This window comes from Gadus morhua, chromosome 16, assembly GCF_902167405.1.
Source record: "Gadus morhua chromosome 16, gadMor3.0, whole genome shotgun sequence".
Taxonomy (NCBI): domain Eukaryota; kingdom Metazoa; phylum Chordata; class Actinopteri; order Gadiformes; family Gadidae; genus Gadus; species Gadus morhua.
The window spans coordinates 10781178-10803915 of NC_044063.1; the positions used below are offsets into that span (position 1 = coordinate 10781178).

Consider the following 22738-nt stretch of genomic DNA (forward strand, 5'->3'; position numbering starts at 1 on the left):
GTCTACAGTTGCAAATCATTTTTATTTCAACAACCAAACCATGAAGATTTTTTTATACGGTTACATTGTTTAAAAAGGTACGCATGAAACCCAACTTCAATTGAATCTTGAAACAAACACTATGTTTAAGGAAATTAAATAATGTGGTTTATAATTCAAAGAATGCAAATGAAGAAAAGAATATTAAATAAATGCAATACACTGAAATGCAGATAGGAATCTTGGCAATGAAAAACGTATCGCTCAAAACGCCAGCCACAGTGTGACGCCTGTATTTCCAGGCCTACTTTACTGCCCAGTGACATCTTCATTACAGTCCATACGTTCCCATCAAGGGGCATCAACTCAGCAGGAATTTATTTTAACCCTTACCCTCCAAAGGAAAACACCATAACTTAACCACACTGTGATTAAAGCGTTCCCCATGGCGTGTTGTTCCATTGGTGCCCCCCTCCCCACTCACCAACCCTTGGCAAGGTTTATTTATACCTCAAGAAGTGGTAAATCACCAGGTAAAAGTCCTGCCCTTACCACCATCAATCAGACGTGATCATCAGTGCGATGGGCCACGACCCATCGCACTGTAATGTGTCTCAAAGTTTCCCAAAGAGTGCAAATATATAAATAGGCAATTGATTAGTTACCGTAATATATTGTAAACAATTAACAGGGTGTGGGTTATGATTATAATTATGTTTTTTCTCGCTAAGCCCCCTCAGGGGAGCTAAACGGTTTATAATATGGTGTATAATACTTCACTGCCAGCGACCTTGTGGTTTAGGGTAGTCGTCTCATTGAGGATTAACTCTGCAAAAGCATTTTCTCTAAAAGCGCTGTTACAATTTCTCCCTGGCAGGGACCGGTGCCTTGGCACCATCTCTGCTGTGATTCCTGTCTAGGGCACTTGGTTTTACAGTCTGTGAAAACACCTTTTGTTAAACACTGCATTCTCAACCAGTCACATCGACAAGCCAGTCCCTCCCTCCCTCCCTGCCACCCCCCCCCCCCCCCCCCCCCCCCCCCCCCCCCCCCCCCCCCCCCCCTCCTCCCCGCTCCACCCCCCATTCAGTCCTGTCCTCTGCCAAGGTGTTGAACGACTGCATTGGGGAGAGGTCATCTCTGTGCTGACGCTTCAACACTTGTGTTTACAGCAGCTCAGATAGGTCCTTCCATAATGAGCTCTCTCTCTCTCTCTCTCTCTCTCTCTCTCTCTCTCTCTCTCTCTCTCTCTCTCTCTCTCTCTCTCTCTCTCTAAAAATGACCCTGGGCAGCACAACGTGACCTTTAGAGACCATATTTGATATCCATTAAGCATGCATAGGCCTACTATTAATAAGCACATACAATGACGATGTAAAGATGAAACCTCCTTCAATCGGACGATGACGACGACATACACAAACAATACAACAAAGAGTAAAACAATTTTTTTACAATAAAGGATTCCATTGCAATCCATCAGTAGCCTTTCATACACGTTTTGCATGATTTGACAGATTAAGACTGCCATCTGCTGGCCAACTGGTAAAAATGCAATGAATTTGATATTTCATACTTATCTTGTAGGTATCTCCTTAAACCTCAACAAACACCCTCCAGTCCAGTTGTGGTCATCCTTGTTGACTTTGGTGTAGGTGACATTGTAAACGAGGTGTTGACTAGGGAATTGAGAAATAGCCTAGAAGCTGTAGTGGTGATACTCGGGGGCATGGATCATTTGCTGTGAAGAGAAGGCGACGAGTGACAGGAGAAACGTAAATAAGCAAAGAAAAGCTTCTCTTCTCTCGAACTCGAAGCCCATCCAGCATAACATCAACCTCAATACAAAGCACGAAATAGTACAACTGCATTTGAATTGGACTCGTGACCAACCGGACTAACATTTCTGTAGTTATTTCGCAATGTTTGCGAAACGAGTCACGAGTCAAGTCGGCATAAAAAGGGAACGCATCTTCCAGTACATTGATGTACCGGCCGACTTAATTTGTTGTTGATTATTGATGCCCAGTGTCAAGGTTTTTTTTTTATATACACATTCTTTAATATATGTGGGTGTGTCAGGCCTACTCAGAGGTCCATGATCATAAAAAAATTCAGGAAGAATATGGTATGAAAAAGTATTTATTATAGTGAAAACAGTTACAAAAGGTATGTTCTCTTTATTCAACCCTGACCCATCCAGTATCACAACCACATAATACACACCAGATAATCATCTTCCACATTACAGAACCAGACATTACCAATCAAATAAATAGTTATAAATAATAATTACCCTTTTAGACAGAGAATCTTAAATGTTACTGAATAGGTGTGTTTGATTCACCTATTGGGTTTACAATTTCTATTTTGCATTTGCTATGCATTTTTTTGGAGACGTAACCGGCAAAAGTCAAACATAAGTAAACATTGGAGAAAGACAAATAGGATTGTGATTAAAACAACATTGTAATCGCTACATTGTTCTTGCAAAACCGTCTCTCATCTTTAGGGTACACAAGAATAAACACGACCCCCCACCACCAACATGAGTCAAACATCATGGCATCACGTTTTCCCCCTCTTATTATTCATGTTGTTGGCTCAATCCTCTCGAAGGTAGGCCTCAGGGAGTTCGTGGTCCACCTGCAGCCCCGCGTACTCCGCCATCCTCTCGATCTCCTCCACCTTGGCCTCGGCCAGCTTCTTCTCTGCATCCTTCGAGATCTTCTGCACCTCGCTGACCTGCGTCTGGGCCAAATTAATGTGGGTCCTCACGGTGATGGATGCCTGGTCCGCTCCTGGGATTATGATGGGGGAAGAAGAAGGGGAAGAGCAGTCCGTTAGTCAACCGGCTGGGTAACAAGAAAGGAATTGGACGGCCCTAAATCAAACAGAGCTACTGTGAGAACATTGGGTCAGGTGCTCCTGTCCATCAGTCCTTTGTTTTGGTTCTGGTTGTGACACCAACTGGGGTTCCTCAAAGCTACGCTGACCACTATAACTGATCCGTGCACTGTATGGCATCAGCCGCGACTTTGTGACGGTTGGTGTTTAGGAAGTGTTGCGTAACCGCCCACCAGAGGTCAGGGGACGGTTGTTATACTGTTTCACAACAACACACATGACGCACAGCACCGGCAGGCTGCAGCCATTACAAACTATCCGTCTATAACTATCTCAGTGACAGGTGGGGCCATTCAGTGGCCATTACGGGGTGCTTTTGAAAAGGTTCCAGCTCAACACTTCTCAATGGGACAATTCTGTCCTTCATAGACGATTTAAGGGTTGCAGTTGAATGCCTCTTCCTTTGATTTACGTCTCTCAAACGGAAAACACTCACATCACAGAGGGGTTTTTCTTTACTTGCCTGATGTGTACGCTGCCTCGGCGGCCATTTCACACAGGTTGAGTGCGTTAGTCCAGGTCGACTCAAAGCGCTTGCACAACTCCAGTCTGTCACTAACCTGTCAGGAAAGAGAGAGAAATGGAAAGACTTTAATAATAGCAAAGCATCCCACAGCTCCCACACTCTCCCTGAGAAGGTACTTTGTCTTGAACACGAGTCTATCACTGTGTCCGTGCAGGCGAAGGTAACACAGGTGGACACTGTGCAGACAGATAAGTGAATGTGTGTGTGCAAGTCTATGCATGTGCGTGCGTGTGTGTTGCAAAACAAGGTGTACAGCCTTGGACTCTTGATAAACATTGACTTACGTCTGAGCGCTGACCTATGATGACCTGCCAAATGGAGTCCTCCTCTGCTGGCGTCAGCTTCCCTAGCGAAGCCAAGTAACGTCTCTGGAGACCAATGAGTGTGTGCACCGCCTGTAAAATGAATAGATTAAATGTTATATATTTATTTGGTGGCATTTATGAGATATGGATGAAATGGCTGGTAATTGTCTGATTAACTTGACCAACCTTGGCATAATCGGTCAGGGCGTCTATGAGAGCCAGGGTGGTCTGGGAGAGGTAAGTGCTCGCACTGTCGGTAACCAGCGACGCTGCTCTTTTGATCAAGCAGTCGTGTGAGAGATTTTCCACATGCTACGTATATTTGGAGACAAAAAATCAGAGCATTTATGTGAGATCTTAGCACCTGTAAATACTTTCTTTAAAATCCATATTTTATTTCATTGAAGTTCGCACTAGTTTCCAATGTAGAGGTGCATACCTGGGTAAAAGGAATAGCGCACAGCCCGCTTCCAACGCTCAACGACGCTATACTTGTACGGACAACATCTGTCCACCCGCCCAACCTCTGGACTGCGGGTTTTCTCTTGTTGATAAGGACACTCGCAGAGCTCCTGCACAAAGAAACATTGTCAGAAGAAGCTTTGAGCAATATAACAGCAACCGAAGGCCCCTATGTTCATGGGTATAACGTCAGCCGGGATAATGAGTCAGAGCTATTTTAGCAATGGACGTCACGTTTTTGTATGTCGTTTGAATAAAACTAAAATGTTATGAGTGCCATATGAGTATATAAATATATAGATTAGAAGGCACAATGTTTTGTTGTCATGTTTACGACTGTGATCATAGAAAAGTCGAGCTCACCTTAGAAAGCTGAGACAAGCTGCGCCTCTTCTGAGCGCCGCCATGTTGGTGCGCAGCAGTAAAACATCCGTCCTGGTATGCAAAAGTCCGCCGGCAGGACGAGTGGCACACTGTGCACATTTACGTACAGCTTGCATTTTGCTTATTTATTTGTCCAACTATTCAGTCAAAAAAATGAAGGAAAGATATGAAGGATTGTGAAAAAAATATTATTAATTATAATAATACAGATATACTATCTGTCGCCACCTTTTGGTCGCTTTTTCTCTAGTTTATACCTTTCCGCTGTCCAAACAACTGATAATACTGGACCCTCCGTCCCCTGGGTATTTATACGTCTCCGGTTTCATCCTCCCATTGCGAAAAGACATTGATCTGTTTACAATGTGCGCAATTGGCATTAGCTATTGAGACAAGCGCAAACAAGTTCTTACGTAGGTACGCAGACTCTGACACAAACAGTCGGGCCTCTAACTTCAGTGGATGGCTGGCAGCGTCCTCTTGGCGGTTTACATCAGGTATTATTCACGTAGGCATAGCATGGGGTGAGAGTTAGAAACGAATGGGAATTAATGCATTTTGCGGGATCACTCCCAAAATAGTGCTTGCACATAGTTTTCCATAAGGCTGATGAAAATAATTTTGTAGCTCATTTAAATTACAGAGGCCTCATGTATCCAAATCCACCAGTCATGAAATGATTTGCCGACTAGCATTAAGGTCTACTAAGAAAAGTATTTAAGAAGTGACCCTTACAATAACTTTTTTAGGTTATGGTTGTTCAATTGAGGTCAAGGTATTAAAAGGGTCTCACTAAGTCGATACCGTCTCAAATAAATATGCTACATGTCCCCTACTTCCATGTTGTTTACAGCTATAAAGAATTCGGTCTGAGGGCACAGTAATAAATGCCATAAAGGCAAAAAATTGGAATAGCAAATCAATATTGGCTATCTTAATACAGTAATACCAATATTTAGGTCTACTTTTTCATACTTACTGCCAGGAAGTATATATATATATATATATATATATATATATATATATATATATATATATATATATATATATATATATATATTTAGATATACTTATATATAAGTATATATATATATATTTATTTATTTAGATATACTTATATATAAGTGTTTGACTACAGTTATGACATTTGACCTTTTGTTCTTAATATTTGTCCTAAGAAACATTAGCTCTACAATAATAATTGATTCATGAATGGATATGCAGTAAGCCTAGAATTTTTCTGAGTGTATTTCAAACATTTATTTAGATTGTTGTGTTTATTAATCCATTGCAGTGTTCAGAGGAAAGATGTCCAAATGTACATTTATGACCAAATGCCCATACGTATCAACAAAGTTTCCCATTCAACAGGTTTTTTTTATTGACTTTTGTCAGTATTGCAAATTGTTTAGAATTGCTGTTTAAAATGGATTGTCAATGATTTAGGCTTTACTATCCCTCAATGTTGATTCATTTGCATAGCCTAGCTCTCGATACCGCCTGTTAAAAAAATAATACAAACAACTCAACTTCATAGAAATCAATGGATTTTCAACCACAGGACACGCGCCCAGCACGAAGCCGTGCCTCCAGTAGGCCCATCGTATTACCGGTTTATGCACACCTGTCACGCATTATGTCAGTGCAAGACTTTGAAAGCAGGTGTTCAGTTTGGTTTTTTTCATCAACCTCACCAAGGCACCTGTGCACTTGGATGTGCACATACTAAGTAATATAATTCTGATAGTGATTCTGCAGCTGGATTAAACAGGCAGGCATAAACACATAGGCATGCACCCAGACACAATTCACACACACACACACACACACACACACACACACACACACACACACACACACACACACACACACACACACACACACACACACACACACACACACACACACACACACACACACACACACAGGCATACACACACAGGCATACACAAGCATACAGGCATGCAAAGACAGGCATACACGAACAACCCCAAACACACATAGGCATACACACACACACACACACACACACACACACACACACACACACACACACACACACACACACACACACACACACACACACACACACACACACACACACACACATAAACAAACAAGTTTGCACACACAAAGTCTTCTGAAGCGTTTGACCATTGATGACCTTTCTTCTAACTGCTCAGCCTCACTCTTAGGCATTGTATTTAATGTAAATTACATATTTCATTTTTTGTAAATGTCCTGCCTAAATTCAAAATATATCTTCTTTAATTTGAATCACTTTTTTACATGATCATCATTTGAAGTTAGTAGTATATTTTTGTGGTTGTCATAACTTTGCTTGAGTTTCTTCTGAAAACTTTAGACAAACAAAATATGATTACAGACTGAGGTGACTGAGGTCTCCCTAGTAATAATCATTTTCACACTTAGGTCCCACTAATAGATCTCATGAGTGAGTTCTCAATCTGGGAACAATGTTTTGTACAGCTTTATCCCACATTGGGTAATTAGTTATAATGCTGACATAGTTATGGAAAAACATGTTATGGATTTGGATAAACAAAAGGCAAACTGCCATCGTTAAGTGCTACATCTGGGACTCATTATAATCTCAGTGATCATGCAACCCTCATTAGCTAATTAATGAAGGTTAACGGACACTTTTTTCTTCATGTTATCAGCTACATTCCATAACAACAACAGAAAAATATCATATCAGTGTATGAAAAAAATCATTTTAAAGTCACTTTTGTTTCCCGTCGTCTAAACAAAATTCTTAATATATAATTGTTCTTAATTCTCAGCTCTATTTTACAGACTGTAAATGGCTGACACACTGCGATCCATTCTCGACCATCATTTCTATGCAAAAATGATAATGGCCTCAGGGTTGTACTCTATTTTTCATGTTTCACTTTAGAACATGCTCTCTATCAAACCTAACGTTTAACATTTAACGAAGAAATACACAAAAATATATGCTTGATGGCTAAAACTGTAAGTGTTCCATGTAGCTAACCAGGTTCAATTTCCACTTGTGGTTCTATGTATCATGTCATTCCCTCACTTCTCAACCTGTTTTCCTGTATCATTATACTGTACTGGACATAAAAGTACAATTTATTACATTATTAAAGACTTTGCTTGTACGTTGAAGTTTTTGCGATAGCCTCCACCCCACTTTCAGTGCTGCAGGTAGACTAAACTTTGCTGCAAAGGCACCACTTGTTTACTAGATGTGCTATGTTTGTTTTTGGCCCAGTGTTTGCCTGCAACAATCTTGATTGCTAGGTACGTAGGACTTGCGCAAAAATCGGACTTCCAGTGATCTACTTTTGAGAGTGAACATGTTATCCAAAAGACTGTGCACTTTTCAGACGGTGCACAGTGTTAATAATCAGCCAGCCTGTTACCTACTAAGCAAGGGAGGAAAAAGCTGACTCTAACCACACTTCAGAGTTAGGCCATAAGAGCTCCATGTAGTACATAACAAATACTACAAGTGATTTAAAATAAACAGAAAATATTCCAAATGTTTCTTTATCCCTTTATCTGTCTGTTGGTCTGTGTGTTGTTGAACAGCATGTATTCTAACTGTAGCGGCAGTATCCTTTTTCTTTGGCGAAGTAAATCAAAATATAAACTCATTAGTAGAGGCACTGATGTCCACCACTAACATCACCCAGTCAGAAAGAACCATTCCTGTGTTTGATGCGATCCAATGTAGATAGACTTTTTTGTGTGTGGTCACTCTCTAGGGGAGGTAACCAAATGTGCTCTCCGAGGCTGTTTCTCTAGAGTCTAGACCACATCAGATCGTCAGGAGAAATTAGATTTGGAGGTAAGACATTGCTCAACTGCAGGTCAGACATCTGAACAGGAAATCTGTTCAGGCAGATCAAAACGTAACCATATCCCAGCCAGCCGTTATGGTCAAATGTCACAACTGAAAGAAGCCAAACCATAAGGGACCCTCAAACAGCCTTACCTGACCTGGGCATTAAACCCAGGGTTTAAGTGTTGTTGTCTTGAAAGATCCCATCCTTGCTTGGTCGCTTGTAGAAAGATAATAAATCCAGGCATACTTTCCAAATGTTTAGATTACAATTGATTATCTCTGAACTGGCTACATCGACCTCCGTAGCCTGTAAGCTTAAAACTGCATTAGATACAGTCTGATTGTTCCCCTTTCTCACATACAATTACAACCATTCCAGGGCAGGCCGATAGGCTATGCAAAATGCATTCTAATTGTTTTTAGCGTCTACTGTTTTGGATTTCAAAATAAGAGATATAATATTCTCAAAGCCCAAATGTAAAGTGACGACAGGCTAGAACACGATGCCAAGCTATAGGCCTACTGTGGCCTACTTTTTATTAATGAAGCTAGCATATGGAAAGTTAAGAAACCAAGTACCTGAATAATATTACGGACAATATAGCTACAGGCCAGGGTTAACATTGATGAAGCATTTTAACTGTATGTTTGATTAACCGTACTTAACCTCTCTTGATTTTGAGAGGTTTGTAGTAAAACTCCAATAGGCCTACCCTTGTTATGTCGGCCCTCCACTGTGCTTACATAACTTTCCCTTTTGGATTGTTTTTGAAAAGTTAGTTTTTTAGTACCTCGGTGACTCAGACTTTTTTCGAGAATTGCATAAACTGTATATGGGATGCTCAGAAAAAGGTTGAACATCATATCATATATATTAATTGTATATGAAACGTTTAATGTTTTCAATACAACAAATGGTGAACGATAAATGGAGCACAGCTCCCCCTTCCAACAGAAGAGGGCGCTAGAGACTATAGATTGATAATCATTGAAGAAAGGTTCAAGACTTGTAGGTTGGAACCTTATCATTTTTGCTTATTGTGTATTGCTTTACAATGTTGATATCCTCAAGATGCTATTATTTATTGCTAACATAAGTCGTTGACACTTCCATAATATTGTATGATTCAGTTGCCTAAAAATGTCTGTTCAGAATTTAATTATTATTAAGCAAACGTTTTTAACACAAGCAGAAAGTAATATCTGAGTAGTTTCTCAGTTCAAGTAAATCTTTGTACTCTGAGTGAACAATATCTCAAGTCCAATACCTAAATGGCAAGACCTAAATTGCACTTTCCCTACTGCTCCATATGATGAGCAAAATAGGCCACTGTATATGGGGAAACATTAAGCCTGTACTTTTATTATGAATACAAGCTAAGCTACTGCTGACATTTCAATACATTTTGGCATCAGATACATGTATGCTCATAATCCTTTGGTCGATTTATGAATTTCAATAATCTGTATGTGTGTAAAACCTGTCCCAGCACACCTTTATTTATTTCAGTGGAACTAAAAATAAGGGCCCACCTTTTTCATATATTATGAATAATGAAAGAATAGGCCAATAAACATTAAAAACTATTTGTAATTTTACTCAGTATAATAATTCAGAAGACAATTGTGACTTTATTAACAGCAGTATATAAAGCATCATATGAAGAATGAGCAATCATTAGGCTTTACGTTGTGGTATAACTAGGTTGTTAGAACAAATATAATTTGTTACATATTACACAAATGCATTTACCTTATTGCCGGTGCGACAAGATTGTAGCTGAAAATGTATTTGGTTTTTAAAGTGCACTTTAGCCTTGGCCTAAAAAATCCACTCCAAAATTGGCATCTGTGCCACCCACTTGTCAATCATCTATTAAATAAAATGTACAACTTTTCACGGTGCGGTAATAAGGTCCTAACATCATCTTTGATCTTCAAAACATGTATACACAAAATAAGAATAGGAAAAACTGTATCTTATGGATATTATTATAATACTGATTTCTTTTTTGGTAAAAAAATATATCAATCATTTCAAAATCTAGATGGCTTCAGCATGCCACGGGTCCGGAGAGTATAAGAGCAGCAGAAAGTGACTTTTCTCATGTGGTCCCTCAGGCTCTTGTCCCGCCAGCCGTAGATGAGTGGGCTGAGGAAACGCGGAATGAGGCAAAAACAGAAAAAGGTGAGGAAGTAGATGTCACTGGGGAGCCAATAGTCATTGAGCAGGAGTAGCATTTCTGTAATGGGATTAGTGAAGGCCAAGAGGCAGAGCAACAGCTGAAAGCCGTGGAGCAGCACGGTGTGCATGGCTTTGTTCACAGAGGCCCTGTCCTGCCTCATCGTCTTGGTCTCCAGGAGGATCTTTATGTAGGTGTAGAGGATGATGACTGCCATCGTTCCGAAGAAAAGCCCATTCAGGGAGACCTTGAATAAAATCTGGACGGGAGAGTTGAGCACCTCAGGGTTGCAATAGATGGGTGTGGAGAGGACGTCCACGCCGGGACGAGCCCCCGCTATGGAGAAGTCCACCGTGGGGAGGACACAGCTGATGAGCCACAGGCACAGCAAGATGATCCAGATGCGGTCGGACCGCCATAAAGGTGGGCACTGCAGTGGGTACATGATAGCCACGTAGCGCTCCAGTGACATGGTAGCTAGGATGAGAGGGGTGTTGAGGAAGGAAGCAGTGGAGAAGAACAGCAGGGGGGCACAGAAGACAATGGGGAACCTCGATTGGCCTATGGCCAGCAGAAAGAGTAGCACAGAGGACAACATTACTAGGGTGTCGTTGACCAGCATGAAGGCAAACAAGATGTAGCGAGTGCTGTCCATGAAGTGCCGGTTAGATGCGAAGATGTAGAGCATGAGTACGATACAGAAGAGGAAGATGGAGAAGAAGGGAACCACCAAACACACCTTGATGATAACGTGTAAATTGGTTGGAGATGTTGAATTGCCCGACAACCCAGTCACATTCTGCATGTTGAAATGTGAACTGGGGAGAAAACGTAAAGAAGGAAATTTGTTAACATTCACACAATCAAGGATCAAATATCTGTTAGACATTGTGCATTGCCCTAACAAATGCATCAACACTCATCCAATTTAAATAGGAAGTCCAGTGAATTTATTAGTTTCACAAATATTCTAACTACCAGTACACACCCTTATTAAGCGCACTTACTTTAGTTGCTTCTCCACAGCCCACTGATAAATGACCAAAGAGACATATTCTATTTTATTATTATGGATCTGTGACGTCTTACGCATGAGCCGGTTGTACCCTCATTTTCCATGGTTGTGATTTGTCTTCCTTTTCTCGCATGTAGTTCTCATAGGAGTTATTATTCCAGAGGTAACTCAGTTTATGCTATGGCTATTAACCTTATGTTTATGCTTGGGTCAATGAATAGAAGTTGGGCATTCTTCTGTTTTTTTCTTAAAGATTTGGGAGGAAACATTCTGAAGATTATGATGGCATATGTAATTATGTTTATTTATCTGGTCCATACACTAATGGTGGCCTCACTGTCTTGTGCCAGTATGTTGAAGAAGAGGCTTTATTGTATCGTCATCACCACGTTATTTAGACAGAGGCGCACTGTTGAGTGTAGATCCTGTACAGCATCCTTTTCAAATGTTATCACTTAACTTAATGTGAGACAAACATGCATCAGGTGTATAGTGATAAGTAATGCAAGATGATATTGAAGATAAAAAAAATTAAAATGAATAAAATAAAGGAAAGAAAAATTAAGGAAAGACAAAAGGTTGAAAAGGATAAAATTCTGTGAAATAAAGGGTATGCAAAAACTGTGTAGAGTTAATTGATTGATCAGCTAAAAATAACATTTCAGAACCTTGTAATTAAATGTAGGTTATTGTACTGTAAAAATAGACCAACATCCATTTCTTATAGGCTTATGTGGGTGTCATCAATATGTGGCCTGTAAAGGCCTTTGAGACTGTAAGTGTGATTAAGGGCTATGCAAATAAAATAATTCACTAGACAAATCCTCCTTGCTATTTCCTTTGATCCGATCATATGCTCTGGGTCCACACTTTTGATTTTCTACAAGAATATGAAGGAGAAAGTGAAAATGACCTGTGTGCCTGCCTGATTATAAAACAGTTATGGGATTATTAGTGGGAATTATAGTTGAGGGTTGGCCTATATATTTAGAATCATATATCTCCATCTTAAGAACAGATTGTGATAAATAATAACATAACATGAGTGTGTGTGTGTGTGTGTGTGTGTGTGTGTGTGTGTGTGTGTGTGTGTGTGTGTGTGTGTGTGTGTGTGTGTGTGTGTGTGTGTGTGTGTGTGTGTGTGTGTGTCTGTGTGTGTGTCTGTGTATGCTTGTGTCGCGACTCGCGAGAAAACTTTGCCAACAGAAGTTTGGTGCGCCTGAGAGTGATTTTGATGAAAGTTCAGTTGAGGTTCAGTTAAACTCATTTTGTAGGCTTGGCATAGTTTATATCCCTTTATAGTCGTTTCAGATACCTTGTGTATTATAGTAGAACGTCGACAACCCTGACTTTTGAGTTAGGATAGGATTGGTGTTTATCTATTCTTCATTCCTTGGGGAACTATGTTCAAGCTAGCCAAAGGAAATCGTTGGCTTCTCACCTGAACTACCGGACTACTTAATAATTATAGCCTACATTTTATTATCACGTTGGGTATATTTTCGTAATGTTTGACTCTATTATCGGTTTAAAACGTCCATAGTTGATTTCTCCGGCTTGACTTGAGTCTTATGTTGGACTATTTTGCTAACCTTTTTACAGTTCTCCTCCAGGACTTTCCCGCCATTGTGGATCCCCTCGCGACCACTTCTGCGGGGTTGCCATTGGAGACAGCGTTGCTAATTTCCCCGACATTCCGGCCTCGTCTGATGGATGTGTTGTTCGCTGGTCTCCACCTACTGGGGCATGATTCGGACGGTAAATTGTTCTTTCTTTATGCATTATAAATTAGGGGTGACCTCAAATCTCGGATAGAAAGACATTAATTAAGTCTCCAAGTAATACAACATTTCTTTGTGTGTGTGTGTGTGGGGGGGAGACGACTCACGGACGGACGTCGGTGTGCTATTTGTTGTGTAATGTCAAGACTTCAATACATGTCCCTGTTGTTTGTTTCATAACCACTTTGTGTAATGGCAGTGGCTCATCCAATCATTTTATTCCCTGTTTAAATCTGTTGAAGAAAGTGACCTTAATATATACCGGCAGCCGGTATGGTCGGAATCGGATGCCAAACTGAAAAAAAAGCTGAACAATGAGAGACCCTCAAACAGACTTACCTGACCCGGGCATTGAACCCAGTGTTAAAGTGTTGTTGTCGCTTGTTGCCAGATAATAAATCTGTGCATACTTTAAGTGTTTAGATCACTATTTATTATCTCTAAACTGGAGTAGCCTATGTAGGCTACATCATCCCCAGAGCCTGTAGGCTTAAAACTGCATTAGTTACAGTCTGAATGTTTCCCTTTCTCACATACAATTACAACCATACCAAAGTAGGCCTATAGGCTATGAAAAATGCATTCTAATTCTTAATGTCTACTGTGTTGGATTTCCAAATAAGAGATATAAAATTCTCAAAGCCCAAAAACTAAAATGACCCCAGGCTAGGACGCGATGCCAAGCTATAGGCCTACTGATAGGTCGACTAACAATGCTAAACAATGTTAATGGAATATTTTTTATGAATGAAGCCATCATATTGAAAGTTAAGAAACCAAATACCTGAACAATATTATGGAATATAGAGCTACAGGCCATGGTTAACATTGATCGAGCATTATAATTGTATGTTTGATTAACCTTACTTAAACTCTCTTCAATTTGAGAGGTTTGTAATAAAACTCCAATAGGCTTACCCTTGTTATGTCGGCCCTCCACTGTGCTTGCATAAATTTCCCTTTTGTATTGTTTTTGAAAGGTTAGTTTTTTAGTACCTCGGTGACTCTGACTTTTTTTGAGCATCGCATAAACTGTATATGAGATGTTCAGAAAAGGTTGAAAATCCTATCATATATATTATTTACTGTATATGAAACATTTAATGTTTTCAATACAACAAATGGTGAACTATAAAAGGAGCACAGCTCCCCCTTCCAACAGAAGCGGGCGCTAGAGACTATAGATTGATAATCATTGGGCAGAGGAAAGGTTCTAGACTTGAAGGTTGGAACCTTATCATTTTAGCTTATTGTGTATCGCTGTACAATATTGATATCCTAAAGATGGTATTATTAATTGCCAACATAAGTCGTTGACACTTCCATAATATTGTATGATTCAGCGGCCTAAAAATGTCTGTTCAGAATTTAATTATTAGTAAGCAAACGTTTTAACACAAGCAGAAAGTAATATCTGAGTAGTTTCTCAGTTCAAGTAAATCTTTGTACTCTGAGTGAACAATATCTCAAGTCGGATACCTAAATGGCAGGACATAAATGGCACTTTCCCTACTGCTCTTTATGATAAGCATAAAAGGCCACTGTATATGGGGAAACATTAAGCCTATCATTTTATTAACATCAGTTTATGAATACAAGCTTTGCTACTGCTGACACATTCATACATTTTGGCATGTATACTCATAACCCTTTGGTAGATTTATGAGTTTCAATAATCATTATGTGGGTAAAACCTGTCTCAGCACACCTTAATTTATTTCAGTGGAACTAAAAATAAGGGCCCACCTATTTCATATGTTATAAGTAATGAAAGAATAGGCCAAAAAACATTAAAAAACAAATTTGTAATTTTACTCAGTAAAATAAATCAGAAAACAATTGTGACTTTATTAACAGCAGTATAGAAAACATCATAGGAAGAATGAACAATCATTATGCTTTGCGTTGTGATATAACTAGGTTGTTAGAACAAATATAATTTGTTACATATTACACAAATGCATTTACTTTATTGCGACAAGATTGTAACTGAAAATGTATTTGGTTTTTAAAGCGCACTTTAGCCGTGGCCCTACAAAGTTGGCTTCTATGCCAACCACATGTCAATCATCTATTAAATACAATTTACAACTTTTCACGGTGCGGTAATAAGGTCCTAACATCATCTTTGAAGAATTGTCTTCAAAACACGTATACACACAAAATTACAAAAGGAAAAACTGTATCTTATGGATATTATTATCACACTGATTTCTCTTTTGGTAAAAAATAAATCTATAATTTCAAAATCTAGATGGCTTCAGCATGCCACGGGTCTTGAGGCTATAAGAGCAGCAGAAAGTGACTTTTCTCATGTGGTCTCTCAGGCTCTTGTCCCGCAAGCCGTAGATGAGTGGGCTGAGGAAACGCGGAATGAGGCCAAAACAGAAAAAGGTGAAGAAGTAGATGTCACCGGGCAGCAAGTAGGCGTTTAGCAGGAGTAGCCTTTCTGTAATGGGATTGGTGAAAGACATGAGGCAGAGCAGCAGCTGAAAGCCGTGGAGCAGCACGGTGTGCATGGCTTTGTTCACAGAGGCCCTGTCCTGCCTCATCTTCTTGGTCTCCAGGAGGATCTTGATGTAGGTGTAGAGGATGATGACTGCCATCGTTCCGAAGAAAAGCCCATTCAGGGAGACCTTGAATAAAATCTGGACGGGAGAAGAGTTGAGGGCCACAGGGTTGCAATAGATGGGCGTGGAGAGGACGTCCACGCCGGGACGAGCCCCCGCTATGGAGAAGTCCACCGTGGGGAGGACACAGCTGATGAGCCACAGGCACAGCAAGATGAACCAGACACGGTCGGACCGCCATAAAGGTGGGCACCGCAGTGGGTACATGATAGCCACGTAGCGCTCCAGTGACATGGTAGCTAGGATGAGAGGGGTGTTGAGGAAGGAAGCAGTGGAGAAGAACAGCAGGGGGGCACAGAAGACAATGGGGAACCTCGATTGGCCCATGGCCAGCAGAAAGAGCAGCACAGAGGACAACATTACTAGGGTGTCGTTGACCAGCATGAAGGCAAACAAGATGTAGCGAGTGCTGTCCATGAAGTGCCGGTTAGATGCAAAGATGTAGAGCATGAGTACGATACAGAAGAGGAAGATGGAGAAGAAGGGAACCACCACACACACCTTGATGATAACGTGTAAATTGGTTGGAGATGTTGAATTGCCCGACAACCCAGTCACATTATGCATGTTGATATGTGAACTGGGAAGAAAACCTAAAGAAGGAAATTTGTTAACATTCACACAATCAAGAATCAAATATCTGTTGAAACATTATGCATTGCCCTAACAATTGCATCAACAAGCATCCAATTTAAGGAAGACCGATTTCTGTATATTCCAGCTGTCAATGAAAGAATAACAAAATAAGGGAAAGGTCAAATCCAGTGATATTATTAGTTTCACAAATATTCTAACTGACAGTACACACCCTTTTCTGCGCACTCACCTGAGTTGCTGCTCCACAGCCCACAGTTAAATTTCCAAATAGCCGTATTTTATTTGATTATTATGGATCTGTGACGTCTTACGTAGGAGCCATGGTTGTGATTTGTCATCCTTTACTCAAATGTAGTTCTCATAGGAGTTATTACTCTCCAGAGGTAACTCAGATCATGCTATGGCTATTAACCTTATGTTTATGCTTGGGTCAATGAATAGAAGTTGGGCATTCTTCTGTATTTTCATTAAAGATTTGGGAGGAAATGTTCTGAAGATTATTATGGCAGATATAATTATGTTTATTTATCTGGTGCATACACTAATAGTGCCATCACTGTCTTGTGTCAATGTGTTAAATAAGAGGCTTTATTGTATCGTGATCACCACCAACCATTATTTAGACAGAGACACTCTGTTAAGTGTAGATCTGTACAACATCTTTTTCAAATGTTATCACTTAAGTTAATATGAGACAAACATGCATCAGGTATATAGTGATAAGTAATGCGAGATGATATTGATAATTGTTACGATACAATCCGGCCAGCAGATGGCGCTAGAGACCGGACAAGTACTGTAGTGATTCAGGAAGTAAGGTACTAAAGGTAGGCAATGGCATTCAAGTGGAGAGGAGAGACATGCGTTGTAGTGGTGGATTTAATGATTTGCTTCTGTGACCCAGTTTGCGTTAGTCAGTTCGCCAAGAGGAGTCGTTCGCGAATCGTTCATTCGTTCGTTCGTTCAGTCGAGTTTACGGTAGCACTGAGTCTGACTGACTCAGCTGAGAACCGTGCAATGGCGTGCATTCCATGATGCGATTTACCGCTACCGGAAACCAGGCTGAACGAACAAAAGATTCACGAACGACTCCTCCCAGTTCAGTCAAGTTTCCGGTGAATCGATTCACCGGAAACTCGACTGAACTGGGAGGAGTCGTTCGCGAATCAGCCTAGTTTCCGGTAGCGGTGAATTGCATCATGGAATGCACGCCATTGCACGGTTCTCAGCTGAGACAGTCAGACTCAGTGCTACCGGAAACTCGACTGAACTGGGAGGAGTCGTTCGCGAATCGTTTGTTCGTTCAGCCTGGTTTCCTGTAGCGGTAAATCGCATCATGGAATGCACGCCATTGCACGGTTCTCTGAGTCAGTCAGACTCAGTGGAGTCAGTGCTACCGGAAACTCGTTTGTTCGTTCAGTCGAGTTTCCGGTGATCGAATGGTGAACGAGACGAACGAGAGAAACAAACCGGTTCGGTTTGTTCGTCCCAAAGACTCGTTCATTCTAACCGGTTCGCGAAATAACGAGTTGGGGACTGGACCTAATTCACATAGACCCCAAGTATGTCATACATAGTGTCAACACCCAAAATCACCCAGACACGGTCACACCCAAAACAGCAGAAGAAATCGTCTCCACATATGAGGATGTTTTCGACGGACTGGGATGCCTCAAGGGAGAGTTACACCTGAAGAGAGACCACAAGGTGAGGCCTGTACAGCAGTTGGGGCGGCGGACGCAAATCCCAATAAAAGAGAGATTAACCACAGCCATAAGGTAAATGGAACAGAAAGGGATCATAGCCAAGGTCACAGAGCGGACACCCTGGATCAGCAACATGGTGGTGACGGAGAGGAAAGACAAACTACGTATATGCCTGGACCTGGGTCCGCTGAACAAGGCCCTACTGAGATCACACTACCAGATGCCCACAGTAGAAGAAATACTGCCGGAATTACCAAAGGCCAAGATATTCTCAGTATTAGATGCAAAAGATGGCTATTAGCAAGTGCGACTGGATGACGAGTGGGTATGATTTTGGGTGTTGACACTATGTATGACATGCTTGGGGTCTATGTGAAGTAGGTCCAGTCTCTGGCAGGTGTCGGCTGATAGTAACGTCGGTATCTGTGATGTCTCCATTATCGGAAATTTGAGGATGTGCGTTGTGCCTTTATGATCTGTTTTGAGTTCATATTCTCCTCTGGGTCTTATCAATGTGCCATCATACAACTTAAGCATTGCTTTGCTGGGTAACAGAGCTGGGTTACCGTCCTGTAGTATGCGTTGTAGGTCAGTGAAGCCCGTTACATTGCTGACATTTTAGATTCTGTCCAGGATCATACTCCAGTGACTCTTCATTGTCTGTGGCTAGCTTGAGATTCACCATTTGTTTGCAACATTGTCTAGTCAGTTGACTTGAGAGACGTACCACATCACATCTGACCCTTCTGACTGGCTGTCATCCCCTACAAGATTCACCTGAGGTTTGTTCTGTGCACTCCTATACACCCGGGCAAAATTATTTATTTCGCCACATTTCTTGCACGTGACTCCGTATGCAGGGCATTTGGTTCTTGAGTGCATCGATCCACAGTACTGACAGACTGATTCTTTATCTTGCCTCTGCTTGTTGTTACTGGCTACATTGTGCTGTTTGGGCCCCTTCTGGGCACGTGGTTCTGACTGAAATTCCCGGGAGGCATATCTGTGGCTTGACTCTGAATTCTGCCCACGGGACTTGTAATGTACCGACTATCGTTCCCCTCCTAATTTCTTAATCTTGATTTTTGTTTGTTCACTGGAGCGACACATGTCAATAGTTTTCATCAGGATGAGATTGGGTTCTCTAAGCATGCGCGCCTGTGTGTGTGCGCTTGAATCCTTCGTGCCCATAACAAGCCTATCCCTAACAAGGTCGTCCTTAAGTGCGCCAAACTCACATGTGTCTGCTAGCCCTCTCACTTTGGCTACATACTGCTCTGTTGTTTCACAATGGCTTTGTTTGCAGTCATTAAACACAAATCTTTCATGATTCACATTTCTGTTTGGCTCAAAATGTTTCTGTAGCGCATCTATTATTTTTGCAGAATCCTCCCTGTCTGCATCTTGCATGTGCAGGTGCCTTTGAAGCTGGAGAAATTCCTTACCCATGATTATCAATAGAGTTGCTACTCTTATTTTCTCATCTTTCTCGTCCTGTCCTATCGCAATCTTGTCATTTTCCCACTCTGCGGGGAAAAAGTTTGAGTTGTTGTAGACATCACCTTTCATATCCATTGGCTACAGGGCTGGAATGTTGCACGCCATGCTGATGGCTTGCCGTTCAGCTGCTCGTGGAGCTGACGTTTGGCGGCTATATGATGACTCCACTCATAAAACAAAGCTTCCTTCAGGTTCTCACTTCTGACACCATGTTTTGGGTTCTGAAATAAGGGGGCTTGTAGTAGCAACCGGGCTAGCTTTAATGCAGTTAACAACAACACAGTCAACGCATGTCTCTCCTCTCCACTTGAATGCCATTGCCTACCTTACTGTCCTGTCTCTAGCGGCATTAGCTGGCCGGATGGTATCGTAACAATTATCAATTTCATCTTGCATTACTTATCACTATATACCTGATGCATATTTGTCTCATATTAACTTAAGTGAATTTGAAAAAGATGCTGTACAGATCTACACTTAACAGAGCGTCTCTGTCTAAATAATGGTTGGTGGTGATGACGATACAATAAAGCCTCTTATTTAACACACTGACACAAGACAGTGACGGCACCATTAGTGTATGCACCAGATAAATAAACATAATTATATATCCCATAATAATCTTCAGAACATTTCCTCCCAAATCTTTATTGAAAATACAGAAGAATGCCCAACTTCAATTCATTGACCCAAGCATAAACATAAGGTTAATAGCCATAGCATGATCTGAGTTACCTCTGGAGAGTAATAACTCCTATGAGAACTACATTTGAGTAAAGGATGACAAATCACAACCATGGCTCCTACGTAAGACGTCACAGATCCATAATAATAAAATAAAATACGGCTATTTGGACATTTATCTGTGGGCAACTCAGGTGAGTGCGCAAAATAAGGGTGTTTACTGTTAGTTTGAATATTTGTGAAACTAATAAGTTTCTCTTATTTTGTTACTCTTTCATTGACAGCTGGAATATACAGAAATCAAATCGGTCTTCCTTAAATTGGATGCGTGATGATGCAATTGTTAGGGCAATGCACAATGTTTCAACAGATATTTGATTCTTGATTGTGTGAATGTTAACAAATGTCATTCTTTAGGTTTTCTTCCCAGTTCACATATCAACATGCATAATGTGACCGGGTTGTCGGGCAATTCAACATCTCCAACCAATTTACACGTTATCATCAAGGTGTGTGTGGTGGTTCCCTTCTTCTCCATCTTCCTCTTCTGCATCGTAATCATGCTCTACATCTTCGCATCTAACCGGCACTTCATGGACAGCACTCGCTACATCTTGTTTGCCTTCATGCTGGTCAACGACGCCCTAGTAATGATGTTCTCTGTGCTGCTCTTTCTGCTGGCAATGGGCCAATTGAGGTTCCCCATTGTCTTCTGTGCCCCCCTGCTGTTTTTCTCCACTGCTTCCTTCCTCAACACCCCTCTCATCCTAGCTACCATGTCACTGGAGCGCTACGTGGCTATCATGTACCCACTGCAGTGCCCACCTGCGTGGCGGTCCGACCGCATCTGGATCATCTTGCTGTGCCTGTGGCTCATCAGCTGTGTCCTCCCAACGGTAGACTTCTCCATAGCGGGGGCTCGTCACGGTGTGGACGTCCTCTCCACGCCCGTCTATTGCAACCCTGTGGCCCTCAACTCTTCTCCCGTCCAGAATTTATTCAAGTTCTACATGAACGGACTTTTCTTTGGGGCTGTGGCAGTCATTGTCCTCTACACCTACATCAGGATTCTGCTGGAGACCAAGAAGATGAGGCAGGACAGGGCCTCTGTGAACAAAGCCATGCACACAGTGCTGCTCCACGGCTTTCAGCTGCTGCTCTGCCTCATGGCCTTCAACAATCAAATTACAGAAAGGCTACTCCTGAAAAATGCCTACTGGTCGCCCGGTGAACTCTACTTCTTCAACTACTTCTGTTTTATCCTCATACCCCGTTTCCTCAGCCCACTCATCTACGGCTGGCGGGACAAGAGCCTGAGATACCACATGAGAAAAGCAGCTTTCTGCTGCTCTTACAGTCTCAGGACCCATGGCATGCTGAAGCCATCTAGATTTTGAAATGATTGATTTATTTTTTACCAAAAGAGAAATCAGTGTGATAATGATATCCATAAGATACAGTTTTTCCATTTCTTATTTTGTGTGTATACGTGTTTTGAAGACAATGCTTCAAAGATGATGTTATGACTTTATTACCACACATTAAAAAAGTTTTAAATTATATTTAATATATGATTGACAACTGGGTGGCAAAGATGCCAACCTTGGATGGGATTTTTTTGGTCAAAACTAGAGTGTGCTTTAATAAACAAATAGATTTTCAGTTGCAATCTTGTCGCACTGGCAATAAGGCATGTGCACTTGTGCAATATGTAACAAATCATATTTGTTCTAACAATCTAGTAATATCACAACGTATAACATAATAATTGTTTCTTCATGTGATGTTTTCTATACTGCTGTTAATAAAGTCACCATTGATTTCGGAATTATTTTGTTCAGTATAAATGCAAATAGTTTTTTAATATTTATTGACCTATTCTTTCTGTATTCATGATTTATAACATATGAAATAGGTGGGCCCTTATTTTAGTTCCACTTATTGAATAAATATGTTTTTAGACAGGTTTTTAGACACATAAAGATTATTGAAACATCAGAATTCGACCCAAAGGGTTATGAGCATACATGTATCTGATCATGGCAAAATGTATTGAAACGTCAGCAGTAGCTTTGCTTGTCTTCATAAACTGTGGTTAATAAAATGATAGGCTTAATTTTTCCCCATGTATAGCGGCACTATTTGCTCATCAAAAGGAGCAGCAGGGAAAGTGCCTATTAGGTTCTATTGGACTTGAGATATTGTTCACTCATCATTAATAATAGCATCTTGGGGATA

The 22738-nt window shown here is 40.9% G+C and overlaps 4 protein-coding genes across 4 annotated transcripts; 1 reads left to right on the top strand and 3 right to left on the bottom strand.

Annotated features, from left to right (window-relative positions):
• Positions 1-2103: 2103 nt before the first annotated feature.
• On the bottom strand, positions 2104-4849 carry diabloa (diablo, IAP-binding mitochondrial protein a). Its single transcript, XM_030381133.1, has 6 exons — positions 4543-4849; positions 4157-4289; positions 3904-4029; positions 3697-3807; positions 3350-3446; positions 2104-2780 (listed from the first exon to the last, which is right to left on the bottom strand). The coding sequence occupies exons 1-6, from the start codon at positions 4677-4679 to the stop codon at positions 2584-2586; spliced, it is 801 nt and encodes a 266-aa protein (XP_030236993.1). The 5' UTR covers positions 4680-4849; the 3' UTR covers positions 2104-2583.
• A 5592-nt stretch (positions 4850-10441) lies between these two features.
• Positions 10442-11392, bottom strand: LOC115561106 (odorant receptor 131-2-like). The gene has a single exon (XM_030380904.1). It carries the CDS (start codon positions 11390-11392, stop codon positions 10442-10444), a length of 951 nt encoding a protein of 316 aa, XP_030236764.1.
• Positions 11393-15626: 4234 nt separating this feature from the next.
• Positions 15627-16580, bottom strand: LOC115561111 (odorant receptor 131-2-like). The gene has a single exon (XM_030380911.1). It carries the CDS (start codon positions 16578-16580, stop codon positions 15627-15629), a length of 954 nt encoding a protein of 317 aa, XP_030236771.1.
• A 1470-nt stretch (positions 16581-18050) lies between these two features.
• LOC115560631 (odorant receptor 131-2-like) lies at positions 18051-22328 on the top strand. Its single transcript, XM_030380016.1, has one exon. The coding sequence runs from the start codon at positions 20944-20946 to the stop codon at positions 21895-21897; it is 954 nt and encodes a 317-aa protein (XP_030235876.1). The 5' UTR covers positions 18051-20943; the 3' UTR covers positions 21898-22328.
• The last annotated feature ends 410 nt before the right edge of the window (positions 22329-22738 follow it).